Source organism: Sturnus vulgaris, chromosome 2, assembly GCF_052056855.1.
Source record: "Sturnus vulgaris isolate bStuVul1 chromosome 2, bStuVul1.hap1, whole genome shotgun sequence".
Classification (NCBI taxonomy): domain Eukaryota; kingdom Metazoa; phylum Chordata; class Aves; order Passeriformes; family Sturnidae; genus Sturnus; species Sturnus vulgaris.
This window is the reverse complement of record NC_142244.1, coordinates 49,150,671-49,166,315: the sequence shown is the minus strand read 5'-3', so window position 1 is coordinate 49,166,315 and position 15,645 is coordinate 49,150,671. Positions and strand designations below refer to the sequence as shown.

At 36.2% G+C, this 15,645-nt stretch overlaps 1 protein-coding gene across 4 annotated transcripts in view; it reads right to left on the bottom strand.

Moving 5' to 3' along the window:
- SGCG (sarcoglycan gamma) overlaps nt 1-15,645 on the bottom strand; it is a 104,036-nt gene that overhangs the window by 16,642 nt on the left and 71,749 nt on the right. For all 4 annotated transcript variants that reach the window (XM_014879658.2, XM_014879660.2, XM_014879659.2 and 1 more), the window contains 2 exons: nt 8,567-8,686; nt 3,125-3,197 (listed from right to left, as the gene is read on the bottom strand). In XM_014879658.2, coding sequence (XP_014735144.1) covers nt 3,125-3,197; nt 8,567-8,686 — 193 coding nt within the window. The remainder of the gene's footprint in view (nt 1-3,124; nt 3,198-8,566; nt 8,687-15,645) is intronic.

The following is a 15,645-nucleotide window of genomic DNA, read 5'->3' as shown; positions in this document are numbered from 1 at the left end:
TTACAAATGAAAAGACAGTCACTGACCGCAGCGTAATTGCATTGCTCTGTCTCAATAAGTTAGCTATGAAAAGACACATTCTAAAACACATATCTCTTTGTTTCCAGAAAAGCAGTCTATCTTGAAATTCGGCATTTGGACAAAAAAGCCAGCAGAATATGTAATTCCGAGGCCATTTGTGTCAGCTTTGTTTGAAATCCTGCTCTAAATCTGAATGACAGAGAAAGAATGTGGCCCCTGTTCATATGACACAAGCTGAAAAATTACGAGCATTAACAGCTCTCCAGCCAGCTCCCTGAAACCTGCAACTCCATTTGTAGTGGATGGCGTTTCTCAAAACACTATTCCCCACATTTAATGCTGCAGACCATGGCACTTCATAACACATTCATCCAGCATATCACATCCACATGGCACAGCACAAGCACTGAAGGAAAAATAAAGGAAAAATAGCAGAAGATTAATAGATGGTGAAAGTGTGGAGATAAGGCTCAAGGTAAGCAAATATACAAATAACTCCATACTCACTACCCTAATCTGGAAAGGAAACATGTTCAAATCTAAAATAGGAAAATAATACTTAAAATTGCATCTTAAATGTTCATATTGAAGTCCTTTTCAGTGGGTAGGTACCTGTATTTAACAGTGTGGAATGAAATGGAATATTTATGAAGCATTACAAAACACTGATTTTTTGGTAAACTTGTCTGAGTGCTTTCGCAACAGAACAATGAATTTTGTTTATGCTGACATTTAAGATTACCCTTGAAAGTAACCTTTTACCAGCTTGACAAAATGGTCTCCTCTGCCTAGATCTTCAATTACCATCTGCACTACAGACCACTGCTTTTCCTTCTTTAAACCTCCCCAGAAGCCGTTCATGAAAAAATGAAATCATTGCCATCTCTGCTTTCAAACTTGACACCGATTATGACAGAAAAAGAAAATAAATTGAAGGACTGAGGTAACCTAAACTGCTATGGGTAAAGACCTACCAGGACAAGAGAGAGGAGAGGGATGTTTAACAAGGACATCTAGTGATAGAACAAGGAGGAAAGATTTAGTTCGGATATTGAGAAACAATTCTTTACTGTGAGGACAGTAGGGCACTGGAACAGGCTGCCCAGAGAAGCTGTGGATGGTGGAGGTGTCCAAGGCCAGGACTCTGAGCACCCTGGTTTGGTGGGAGGTGCCCATGGCAGGGAGGGTTGGAACTTGATGATCTTTAAGGTCTCTTCCAGCTCAAGTTATTCTATGCTGGCACAAGTGACTGGAGCACACATTGCACAGCCTCTTGCCCAGAAAATCAGTTTTCTTAAGGTTAAGCTAACTCAGTTTCTAGCACAGATGTTTAGCAGCTCTGGATTCATGTCAAATACAGTCACAAGTGTGTCAGTGGCCAGGTCACTAGTTCCCTGACATCACAGTAATTACTCGCAAATTTCTGTTAATTCTGGGAAAATCTGTATTCCCATTATTTTAAGTTCATCCAAGACAGAACTGAGTGGGATTTTATGTATTCCATTTGAGCTCTGCTAACAAACAGCAACATTCTGGATCAAAACCTGTGTTTATAGCTGACATGGTAAAAGTCACCAAAAAGGCAGGCTGTGGGGTTAACTCATCCATGTAGGACAACTTTAGGAACACTTTGAATTAAGCTCAGTGTTTTCCTTCCTACTGTTATCATATAGAGGCAGAAAAATTATACTGAAAGTAGTTGTGTGTAGTCAGGAACATTGTAACTCTTGTTAAACTAAAGTGCAAATAAGACTTTAAAGTGTAACAATACATAAAATGTAGAATAAAACTATATTAAGCCTATTAAAATATTAATTGATTGCATTTGAAGCAACGTAACAACCACAGAAAATAATAGACATGTATCCAATTAAAATTTGCAGACAGCTTCTTGACTTTGCAATTAAGAAATTCGATTTCCTACTTTGCTGAAGTCGAGATAATCACAGAAAATGTCAAATTTACAACATAATGAATCCACTCCCTACAAAACCAGACAGTGTACGCTTATAATACAGAATATTGGTCAAAGTCTCTCACATCCAAATTCTACCATAACAGAAGAAACACATTTTTGAAAGTGGACATCAGTATGTTAAAAATGTCTTGAGCTCACACTGTCTTCAAATGCAAGCACAACGTAAAGTAAATCTTAAATATAAATGAGAAAATCAAAATAATTGTCTTAACAGTCTCTCATTTGTCATTCTCAATTTGAAAATTCAATCAGCAAGATACAGACAGTGCTTTCACCAGCTTCCACTGCTCTCTAGTAGTTATCCCTATTGGACAGGAAAACTAAGAAGAGAAATTATGACAGAAAGTAAAAAACTGCCAAGGTATGAAAGGACAGAAATACAATCGTTAAAGAGATCCTCTTTCATTTCAAATCTTTCTTTGAACTGGCTTATAAAATGAAAGATAACATGTTCATGAAGAGACTATAATTTGAGTTTATTACCTCATCATAATCAGCCTATTATAAACTTATTGGGGATACTCAAAATTAAACAGAATAATACACAAAGAAATGCTATCCGAGAATTAAGGAGCTCTGAAACATACAAAGTATTTAATAATGATTTTCTCAGCCCAAACTGCTTTTTAGCCATTTTAAATGTTTTTTTCTTGATTTCACTTCTTTTCTTTTTACCGTGTTCTCTGAGGTTGCCCCAACCAATTTTTAATTCTCTTCATACATTAGAGCTTTATACATTTCCAAACTTTTCTTCTTAGTCTGCTTCCTCAGATACTAGTTTTCAAAAACCTTGACTAATTACAGGTTGATGACCCACTGTAGACAAGCAACTTCTATTGTAACATAGTAGAAAAAGTCATATTTCAAAGTATTTCAAAACTGAAAAATAGAAATTTACAGAAAATCTTCCCACAGGAGTTTTAAATAAATTCACCATCAGCAACAAGTAATTAATAATATATTTCAAAATTGCAGAACAATATATATGATTTTCCTTCAAAATATTTTGTCACATAAACCAGAAAAAAAGTTATTACCAATCCTGTGTTGAAAATCACATGTTCAAAAAAATGAGTATTTATGGAAAATAACATTTACTTATTAGATTTATGTATAAATTCGTACCTAAGCTGTTTAAAAGCTTCTGCTTTCACAAGTGGTGTTTCTACAGAATGTTCAAAAAGTGCTCCTTCAGGCCCTGCAAAAAAAAAACAAAAACAAAAACAAAAGAAGAAAAATATTGCAATGTAACAGTTCAATTATAACACAAAAATAGCAATAATTTTTTTTAATATGGCCACTTGGATGCTGGAAATCAAGATAAGAGAACATATGCTAAGAATGATAAGACAATTGAAATACAGCCACATTATTACCATTGCAGTATTGGTTGGAACAATACAATACAGAACTAATATAAATGTACAGCTGTAAATTCTTAAAATGAAATCCAAAAAGTCTGAAGACAGAGAAATTTTACTTTGACAATAAAATAAGTAAGTAAGATTCATACAATGTAACTTTCATTATAGTTAAAAGAGATAATTAAAATCCCACAAAACCTTTGCAAATACTACAGTCCCAAATAATCACATTTATTTTAGACTGCTCCATGGATATCACAACTTCTTTATCTGATAGCTTTATCAAAGATTTTCCCCTATTTATAGGCAGACTTGCTGAATATGAAGTGGTGTTTCTGCATGGAAAATGTCGATGACTATGGGATCAGATAGTTTATATCTTGATACACGACTAGTTTACTTCCAAAGAGGAAAAATCAGTGGGCACCCAGCCCCACCAGGAGCCTCCCTGTTGGACCTGAAAATCTTCCAAGGATCTTCATTTCCACTCTCCTGAGTATTAGCATTATTTCAGTATCACCAGCCTGGTGATCTCCTTCCACCTAAGCTCCACTAGGATCAGGAGATTGGCTGATGCAGGACAAAAGCCCTTCAGCAAGAGAGACAGCTCAAAAAAGCAGCTGAACATCACCCTCTACAGCAGGGGGGAGCCTCTCAGCCTCTGTTCCTTGGCTTTGTGAACATACTCATCAAAAATTGGAGAGGTCTTAGGTTGAGAGATCTTCTCTGGCTTTGAGGATTCACAAACCTGAGCACTTCCCAGGTGAATATGTAGCAAGGCAATATATTTTAATAGTTAGGATATTAGTCAAGGCGGCTTGTCTGGCTGCTCTTTATGCTGTTACACTCTGGAAAGAATTCTGGGCTGTGAAAATCCCTACATTAGGGATTTGGGCTCTGTCTAGACAGAGGATGGCAATGGATGGTTAAAAAGTGTGGTGTAGACTGTATAAATGTGGTATTGGGTTGTATTAAATATGGTATAAAGGGAAAAAGAGAATTTAAAATTGGTTAGGGCAACCTCAGGGAACACAGTAAATGGAAAAGAAGTGAAATCAAGAAAAAACATTAAAAATTAATAAATTGCTGAGACAACAGATAGGAAGACTGTTGCTTCATGAGGACTGCAGGAAAAGTCTCAGGATGTCCTGAGAGGGCATGAAATGTGCTGCTTTTTGAGAAGAGTTTTAGCTGAAATCGTGATTCCTTAGAATTAAATATTCTTGGCTTGGATGGAAGAGAAGTATACAAGATAGAAGAATTACCATATTAAATCACTTTAGCACTGTGAGGATTCATTGATTTACTAAGCTTGAATTTAAATTTTATTTAGCTGTTGATATCCTCCTCATAAATTTAAATAGATTAATCTTTCTGTAAATTACAAAGTGGCATGAATATAATACTGGAAAACTTAAACTTTATTAATTCAGACAGAGCTTTAACCCTGCTTCATTTACATTAAGATAATTCTGCACCTTAAGGAATTTAAAATGTTTATCAGAAAATGCTGATTTGGCACAACTAAGATATTTTGCAGGAATATCCTGATATGACAAAAGGGCAGATGTGGCACTTGGGTACATGATTTAATGGTAGACTTTGCAGTGCTGGGTTAAGGGCTCAGCTTGGTGATCTTAAGAACTCTTTTCCAACTTAAGTGATTCTATGATCCCATGATTCTGTAAAGACAACTAAGTGGTTACAGAGATAGCATCAGTTTCATGGAAATAAGGGCTAATGGAAGGAAGAGAACAGGAAACATCAGTGTTAATGTTCTGGGCAGTGGGCAGATGGTATAATATGGAATGAAAAGGCTTATTTCCATATTCTAAAGTTGTCACCTCTAATCAAGCAAAAACCTTGCCTTTAATGTGAGTAAAACTTCCTCATCAAACAGCAATAAGTTTTTAACAGTATGCCACTAATAGAAAAAAAAATCTCAGGGCAAATTTTTTTGGAAAATGGCTCTAAATTGATTTCCTGTCTTCATTTCTTACTTTATCTTTTTAATTGTGATATGACTATTGCTATATTTATTATTTTATAGGCTACCGTTTATTAAGATGCTGTTATTTATTCCTAAAATACACAAGAACAAGATACTAATTTTCTCAATGAGAGGACTGAAGTCAGCAACATTCATTAACACCCCATGCACCTTATCAGGCAAGGACCATTTGCCTCCTCAAAGTCTAACAGAATGTTTACTAATACCCCCAAATTGTCTCCTACTTAACTTACCTTCTGAGCAGAAGTGTTTAAATTAAACACACACTGTCACACTGCACTTCAGCATTAGCTATGCAAACTGAAAACCTTTGCACAGAACAGAGCACTAGGAAGTCACAGACAATACTCTGCAAATATTTTAGGGGATTTTTAAAGAAGATAAACAAGCAGAATGGAAGTAGTAAACTGGAGAAAGGGTGATATAAATATGCTTCTCCATAAAAATACTGAACCCCTTTGCCCTGCCAACTTTCCTTTAAGGTAAAAAAAAAGTGTAGATGTGGCACTTGGGGATGTAGTTTAGTGGTGAACATAGCAGTGCTAGGTTAATGGTTGGATTTCTCTAACTTTCAGAATTCTGTGTTTCTACGAGCCTGCCATGACAACATTACAAAGCAATCAGCACTTTGCCAGCCAATACAGTTACAAGGTGGTTTCACTGTCACCAATGCCAGCTGAATGCACAAAACCCTCCCAGAACAAAAAATGGATGTTCAGTACTGCCACAGCAACATAAAAAATGCCTGCAAAACGTAGGCCCTTACTGAAATAATATTAAAGAGGATGCAGCTGGAGTCCATGCTCCTGCAGGAGCAGAATTTGTCATGAAGGGTTAAGCCGAGCTTCATTTTCGTATATACTGAACTGTATATTGATACAGGTACCACAGGTGAGCCAGAGGCAGTGTTTCTTTGCCTAACTGTATGTACTTTCTGTCCTCTGGAACACCCTTGTGCATCCTGCCTGGCCTCCAGCTGCCAGCATCACAGGAAGCGTCTCCTGGAGGCAAAGTGATTCCATGTGCTGTCTCACACATGCCAGGGTGTTTCACACGCTGCTGGATGTTGATGTTTGAGCATGTGAGCTCAGCCTCTATCCACTGTATCCAAGGGAGGTGACAAGCCCTGGAGCACTCCCCAAGGCAGAGAACAGCATTTGGTGGGCACGAGAGCTCTGCCTGGGGCAGGTGCCAGCACCTCTCTGTGCTCCAGGGGAATGTGGCCACCCAGACCTGCCAGGGACCCTGCAGGGTATTGGAGGCACGCTCCTGGTGGAGGCTTTTCCCAGGCATTTGCTCTGCTTTGATTTGCACTATTCTACTCTACACAGGGGCCAGAGAATGACTGACTGAAATAGTTGAAACATATTAATTGTAGGAAAATGACAATTCTTGAGGTGTTGGATTGCATTATATTACTCTTAGACCTTTTCCTTTGTCTTGAAATATCATAAATCGTACACATTTGCTCTCTGCTATATTATATTTTAGTTGAAAACTGTCAGGTTTTCTTAAAAATCATTACTGAGCTTTTAATAATTCACATAAATAAGGGGAAGTAAAATCAAATAGTTCACTACACTGTGCATAAAAAAATGCAAAATGTTCTTTGTGTATTTTAAGCCCATGATAATCTGTTTTTTATGGTATGAACTTTTCAAAATTTATTTCACATTGATCTTGTTCTCTATCTAAAATGTTTAAAAATAATCTCGGTATGCAAACTATTACTAATTTATCCTTCATGCTAATAGTATCATTTAAATCGCAATAATTTATCCTTCATGCTAATAGTATCATTTAAATCACAATTTTAATAAATTAATTTGAAGCAAAGTAGGCATGAATCTCCTCTCACATTAATTTTACACTGAAATAATCTCACTGACTTTAATGTATTTGCTTTTGAATTTTACTACAGTGTAAAAAAAGAAAGAGGCAATGTGTCTCAGTACTATATCTGCTGAAGTAAATAATTATCAATACACTATAAAGATTAATATTGGATGAGTGAGTCATTAATATTAGCATAACAATTTCAACTCGTGTATGAATGATTTTTACTTACTTTGAGCAGAGACAGACCTTTTCCAAATCAGTTAACAATTATGCAGTTTTTCATATCTTTGTTAAACACGCTTTTCTATTAAAGTTTAACATCCCTTGGGCAAACAATAATTATTTGATATGGTTTCCTGGTTAAACAAAGTTGTAATTTCAATTAGGTTAAGAAGTAAAAAACCTTAAGATAAGACCCTCAGGCGTAAACAAAATGTATTAACGCAATTATTATAACTTAACTTTGGCTTTGAAACACTAATTGTATAGTAACTACCATATTTATAGTTTTGACAGTGAAATAATATGAATCTATTCATTAAAATGAAGACCTCAACATTTCAGAGGACTGGCAATTAGCCAAACATGATAGTTGCAATTAGGTAAAAAAATACTAAAAAATTAATTGAAAAGAAATTACAGAATAATTTCAATATTTCTTTTGACGAATTTTTCTGCTCAAACAGAAATCACACCTTGATGTATCTATTTTAGTGCAACTTTACACCTAGAAAATGAAGGTTGACTTTATCAGGTTCTATGAAAGGAAGCAGCTTTTCATGTGATAACTTTGACATATTACTTTGTAAATGAGTACTTCAGTGATTTGAAGAAACAGCCTAAGACAAACTTTTCTCTTGACAGGTGACATTTAAGATATACTACAAATATCTTCCTGTGACATATGTGCTACTCACAGAACAGAAATACGGTAGCTTTCACTTTGAAAGATAAAACCATATAAAAATATCAGAGATATTTCTCTCCCTAAAGTTTTCACAGATCAGACTTGTTACTACTCAGAATGGAATATCTAGAATTTTTCTCAGACACCATGTACTGGAAACATTAAATAATTTATAAAAAGATGCACCACTGCAGTTCCAGTTATTAATGGCTTTAAAATACATACATACAGAAATATTTACATATTTATATATATATATTTATTATTTTGTGTTAAAAATTCTTAATTATTATTTATTGAAAAAGGTCAGATTATCTTCATATTTCTGTTTCCTAATGAGGTAAAACCAGAACTGGCATTCACACATAATAACATATTTTAAAATGCCGTTCTTATTGTGCTCTTCATATGGGTATTATCTGAGTATTTCTTAAACCATTACAAACCTGTGACTCGAAGCTTATCTGTGCCAATTACAACTTCATTTTCATCCACTGTAAAAAGTGGCTTTCCATCCTTTGAGTTGATCTGAAATTGCTGACTGTGGAATTCTACCATTTTAGGACCTGCAAAACACAGTAGAATAATGGAATAATTTCATCATCTTTCTTCAATTTTCTATAGAAATTATTAATAATTTTAATTGGTGTGTTAATAATTTAGTGACTCATTTAAGTACATTGAAGGTCATGAAGCACTCAGATATTCTAATAGGGGCCTTGTAAGTTCTGAAATTGGGAAAGTCTATTTACGTGATCTAATTTGTTGTTCAAAACCATGCCTGGAGTTTTCCTTTGTAGTTGGGTTTCCAGAGAATCTAGGAAATCCCAAACAAATTGATCCAGACAAACATTCATGTTCTTGGTGTTGAAACTGCTTTGATCAGCATGAATATATCTTTTCTTTTTCTTTTTCTGAAACAGAAACTAATTATCAAAGTCTTTGCAGCATCATCCCTTTTCATTAGGGAGCTCAAATGCTTTAAAATTACAAACATCCCATGTGAGAGCAGGACCCTGGCTCTTCATAACAGTTGCCAGTTTGGCTCCCCATATCTAACAAATGTTACTGATCATGTAAGGGTTTCAAGAAGCTATGAGAATATTTGCAATTGATTCTGGTACTCCAAAAAAGAAAATAATATGAGCAGAAGAGTCCGTGCACACTTCCAGACGCTAAATTCACTAAAACATCCTGTTCTACAGTATTGGCTTGGTAAGTAGATCAAAATAAAACCCTTAATATTCCCTAACAAGCTGATCAATTAAAATTCACACCACATCGAGCCTGAATATCTATTACATATAGTTGTCATCATAAATCTATATTCCAAATTAAAATTACAGAGAATGGTCAAAGCAGTTAAGACACCTTTTCAGCAATTTTTAATAAATGTATTTCACAGACTATCCACAGGACCAAGAGTCACTGAACAGCTTCCTTCCCATTAAGAACCTGTTTTCCCATGTCTGCTCCCATAAATGTTAAATATATTCCAGGAAGTAATTCTGAAAAGAAATAGGACTTTTTTTTAGATCTTAAGTTAAAGCGGCATTAGATGACAGATGATTGATACTGCTATGAAATACATGCAGGTATTCAACAACATCTGGTTGGTAGCTGGTATGACAGAAGCACAGCATGAGACTCTGTACAAATTGCTTATTACTTTCACTCAGCAGATGCAAAGCATTGATTTTAACTGCCCACTAAACACATGAAGAGTTTGAGAAGCCATAAGGTCCTATTTTAAGGCATAAAATCCAATACTGACTCTACCTGAAAATGGTCAGGATTGAGGGCTGAGCTCTGCCTTGTTATGCTCTGCTGCACATGTGTGCCCAAGCACAACCTTATGGACCCCAATTTGGCTCTTCTCTAGAGCTACTCTGAAGCCCACGACTTTATTTCTGAGAAGTGTGTTGCAAAAAGTGAGATCAGAAAATATCTTTGTCAAGTGAAAAGGCCTTAAAACAATATTTTAAAAATTTTTTTTGCAGCAAAAGAAACAGTTCCGGAAAAGTGAGGCAGGGATGGATCCCTGTCAATGGTTTCCCAGAGAATCTTGATTAAGGTTTTATTTAAGGTTCCTTCCAACCCAAGCCATTTTATGGTCCAGTGATTGACTGTCCCTGTTTGTGCCCAGCAACAATAATGAAACTGGCCATTTATGGAGTGTAGCTAGATCCTTGTGTAGTCAAACAAATCAAAGGCCTGAGTAAAATGGATGTCATCAACTTTACCAGTGCTGCAGAGGCTGGTCCCTCATCCTTCCCATTCATCCAGCTCCATGATTTTTAAAGCTAGCTTAATTAAGGAAAAACTCTGCAGGCACTGTGAGAGCACTCAGTGAACATTTTATATGTTCCAAAGTTCTCTGAAACTCCAACTCATGGCCTTGCCCATGCTGGATTTGCATTCAGACTGTTTGATCCTGGACCTTGCACACTTGAATACATCCTTAACAAGAATCTTGAATACATCCTTAACAAGAATCTTTAGGTCCACAGTTTTCTTAACACAAGTGCCCCACTAATGTGAGATGAGGATTGACAAAAGATAATCTTCATTATCAGAGAATGGTATGGATAATAACTGATGTATTTTAAATCTTAAGAGGGAATGCTAGGGTAAACAAAATTCAAGCATATGTTTTATTCATGCTAGAGATGAGACATCTCAGGGTTTCAAAAATAAATAATAGGCCTTTGCATAAATGGGAATAATTTCATGTAATGAAAAGTAGCCATTAATATCTCTAAATGGTATTCCACAATACACATAAACTAGCTATATTGCAATGACACTAATTGTATTGTAATTCCAGTGAGATTAATTTTCAACTCACAAACAGCAGCCAAACTCAGCCTCTGAAAGTATAATCTCCTAATGCCTAAATGTGTTTTGTTTACCACCCTAGTATATTAACTGCATGTAAGTCAACTAATACTATATAATCACATTTGCTGATAAAATCCTATTATTAAAAATGTAACCTGACTGAATGCAGGTTATAAAAAGTATTTGTTTTCTGCTTGCTGTCAGATGTATCACACAAATTTCCAGGTCAATGGGTTATTCTTGCTAATCAGGCTGATTATTGCCAATTGTTTCTGTGTGTTTCCTCCTTTAATGTGCAGCCCTGAAGCAGACCTTGTAAGTGATCTTCACATCACATACTTCTTGACACTGAGGATGCTGCTTTAAATTATGAACTTCTATTTTCCAAAAAGAAACTGACATACTGCTAAACAGTTCTCTTTTCCATTTGTCCTCCTCGCTCTTTACTTCACTGGAGACTTTCCAAGGAAGGAAGCTCTTTTGTTTAGTGACTACATTTCAGTTGAAAAGCATTTTAATAAACTTTGAATTCCAGGCCAATACAAATACAGATGTACCAGACAGCAAAGGATCTTCTGTCAAAAACAGGGCCTGCCATAAAATAAAGAACCACAAATGCTTAATGCCAATGAAATTTGAAGAGTCTGAAATTTGAAGAGTCTGCCTACACGTTACCAGCAGGTAGACTCTTCAAATAGTTAGTTCTGCCAAATACTAAGCGTTTTTAGTGTCTTTAGATCTTTCAGAAGAAAAGGCTTTCCAACATTGGATTTACTTCTGTCATTAATTTCGTATCTTTTATTTTCTTAGTCTCTTTTCTTATCTGCCATTTCCAATTAACCTATGGCTACTCTGCATGCTTTGCTCTTCTCCTGCTACCTAGAATCATTGAAGTATTGGGTATAAACCAAAATCCTGAGTGCTTTTTGGTATTCCTATGCAATTTCCTTTTTTACTTAATTTTTATTAAACCAAAGCACCTTACTTAAAATAAGATCTCATTAAAGGTGTTTTAAAAATGTAATACTCCTACAGATTCAGTTCTCATTCCATGAGTGATAGAATAAAAAACCAATAAATATGAAGTCCTTACTTCCAGAAGCATAAAATTAGTTATATTTTCATATGGAATGGTATGGTATTTCATTGGAACAAAGGCATTATTATAAATAATATACAGCCCATTGCAAATACACATTTTATGTTCATATCATACATCTCTCATAGCTTTGAACAACTCTAATACATTAATAAAACACCTACTGCTCCTGTTTCCTCTTTTTCTCTCAGTTCTCCTTTTATGCAATGGGTGAAACAATTTTGTCCTCTCAAATCAAAGTAAGAGTGCCTTACTGTCACCATTGTTTATACTTTGTTGTTATCTGTGATTGAATACAAGTCTAGAGATCTTAAAAAAATTGGTCACCTTTTCTCACAGGCTTAATGAATCCAAATTTTGTTGCATAATAAAGAACTTCAATGGGAAAAGCTGAAACACAGCTCTCACACAGATAAGGTGAAAAGGAAAATACTAAAGGAGATGAGGCATGATAATTTGAAACCCTGCATGCAGAGAGGATAGCTGATCTGAGTCTCTCATTCCTAAGTGAGTACTTCAACCACTTTATCGTCTGTATAATGGATATTCTTCTTCCCCTTTTCTTCCTTTTTTTAAAAAAAGAAAGCCATGAGTGTACTTTCATAAGGTCAACTCCTGAACTGTGTTTCAGCAGTATTCTAAGCATACCTACTGGATCTGGGCAGAGGACAGTGTGAGAGGATCAGCTGAAAAGATGATTCAGTTCACAACACCACTGTCTAGTACCATTATACATTCTTTTGTGTTCTCTGCTCAGCCTTCAGCTTATTCCAGATGTCCTAGAGATATAGGGCTTCTATATCAGACCAGAAAGTCTGACATGGGGCCTGTAAGCAACGTGAGCCCTTCCAGTGTGTCAGCTGAAGATAGGATAAGATGGAATCTGAAGAATGCAAGCCAGAGGTCACCTTTGTATGTCCTACCTCCTAACCACACCAGGGTCAGCTTGGTTGGAAGTTAGATAAAGATGCTCAGGGTCTTGTCCAGGTGAAATTCTAATACCTCTGAGGAAGGGGATTGAGCAGCCTCCCTGAGAAATCTGTTCCCATGGTTAACCATTCTAACAGTGGTAATTCTCCCCAACCCTTCTATCCAGTTGCACTTTGCCTCTCTGCAACCCATGACCATTGCCTTTTACTCTCCTGCAGTTCACCCTGAAGCTCGTGGGGATTGGACAGCAGGAAATGGCCTCAACCAAGGGAAGATTCAGGTCTGATATCAGGAAAAATCTCTCCACTAAAAGAGTGGTTAAACCTTGGAACAGGCTACCCAGGGCAGTGGGTCCGAAACTTCAAAAAATGAGTAGATGTGGCACTTTGTGATATGCTTTAGTTGGCATTTGGTCAAAGGTTGGACTTGATCTTGGAAGTCTTTTTAAACCTTAATGATTTTATGATTTATCTCTAGCCCTCCTAGACGTATCAGGTGCACGTTAGAAGCTCTCCTTAAGCTTTCTTTTCTTGCAGGTTAAACAAACACAACCTCTCCAGACTCTTATACATCATGTGCTTCCACTCCCTGGCCATCTGCACAGCTCCCTTGGGCGCCTCTTGCACTGGCTCCAGGACTCCACAGCATTCCAGCTGCAGCCTCCCAGGTGAGGGATGATGCAGCCCAGAGTGCTCTTAGTGCTCATTGCCACAAGGCTACACTGCAGGTCCATGTTCCAGCTGTCCATCAGGATTGGGGTGTCTTCTGCAGACCTGCTGCACAAAGATAGGGGTGTGGCTCCTTTTTTGGGCAGTAGCTGCCATGAGGGTTCAAAACTATTGTTGCATTTGAAGTGACTAGGATTTTGGACGTACTTAATTATCCAAATTCTATCTTAGTCTCAGTAAATTTCTGCTACTTTAAGCTAACCTTTACAAATTCATCTAGCATTAACCGATGCCAAAAATTAAATTATTTTTGGTGCAGGAACTATCCTCACCTTTAGCAATAACTATTACCTTCTAATTACCACCCAATTACTTATGTTAATGATAACTGTAACCAAAATATACTTGGGATTTCAAATTTAATGAAACAAAGTTGAGAAGGTTATAAAATCTTTAATAATTCCCCCTTTTTCACTTATTTTGAATTATTTCCTCCCATTGGAATAAACAGACAATGAAGCTACTCAGGTGAGTAATTGCTCTCTGAGGACAGACAGGTGTCCCCCAAATGGTTATTTTCCAAATAAAAAATGGTTTCCCAAATATTAGTGGTTTTTTTTCAGAGCCAAACTCTGCAGACTTATGTCCTCTTCCAGACTCAGTGAGAAGAAAAGTGACAGCACAAGATTCAAGTGGCCTGGGCCAAGTTAAATTTCCCCTTAATGTAATGCTGTCATATTTAACAAATTTGCAATGCACTTTATCATAGAATCATAGAATGGTCTGGGTTGGAAGGGACTTCAAAGAATGTGTAGTTTCACCCCCGAGATGGGAAGGGGTACCTTTCACTAGATCAGGTTTCTCAAAGCTGCATCCAAGCCTGGACTCGAACACTTGCAGGGAGGGGGCAGCTACAGGTTCTCTGGGCATGCTGTTCCAGTGCCCCTCCACCCTCACAGCAACTATCTGATTAACTCCTAGTGGATGTTTTAATTCTAGCTTAAGTCAGCCTGCCTGACTGTGAACATCATCATGTATTTCTTCATAAAGATTTTCCTATTTGGGGACAGGGTCTGCATATCTTGCTGTGGTAAGTATCTTACCCTACACAGTGCATAGACCATCAATGGTATCTTTTTTCAGAAGAGGACACTTTTCATTTGAGCCTAAATATTAAACTGCGGTTTGATTTGCTTAGCTAGCTCTCATTTAAATGCATCTTGACTTACTGCTTTCTACTCTTTGTTTTAATTCTTTTCTACATGATATACATTTAAACACACAATGGTCTCATAAAAGACTAAAAGCATTTGCACTTAATGCATATTCTCTTAGAAAAGGAGAATTGGTTAAAACGTCTGTAGGATGTTTTAGCAGCCACCTGTCATTCTCTAAGTCTTATATATCTAACCAAATTTTACTTTAAAATAAACTAGCATGTATGTCTTGATATGATCAGATTCACTGACAGCTAAAATTTTTATACTTTAGCAAGTAAACATTCCTACTTTAATCTCCTTGGAATAAATAGCGAAAATTAATGATCATAGGAAGACTTAATCACCTCAAAAATACTTCAACAAATTTTCAGATTTATCTTTCTATTAACTGCTCCTATGTTGTATCTTCCTCTCTTATAGCCCAGCTGGGCAGCAATTAAAGTTATGCAAATAATCATCTTCTTGCAGACAAAGATCTTCAAGTAATACATTCTGCCTTTTATCTTAAAGATAAGAAAGAATTTATTTGGACAAAAATGAGTTTTTTAATGAAAGACTTCTGGGAAAAAATAAAGAAGGAAAAGCTAAATGATTTTATAGTGTCATTAAGTTTATGAAACTGGCTTCAGGGCTTTCCCTGCGAAAACAAGATCAAACTCTTCTTAAGAGTCATGATGCTTCCTTAGCACTGTTTTCTTCTTCCTATGCCTCTTATGAAAAAATACCATCACTTGAAAATGAAAAATTAAAATGCTGATAAGAAAACC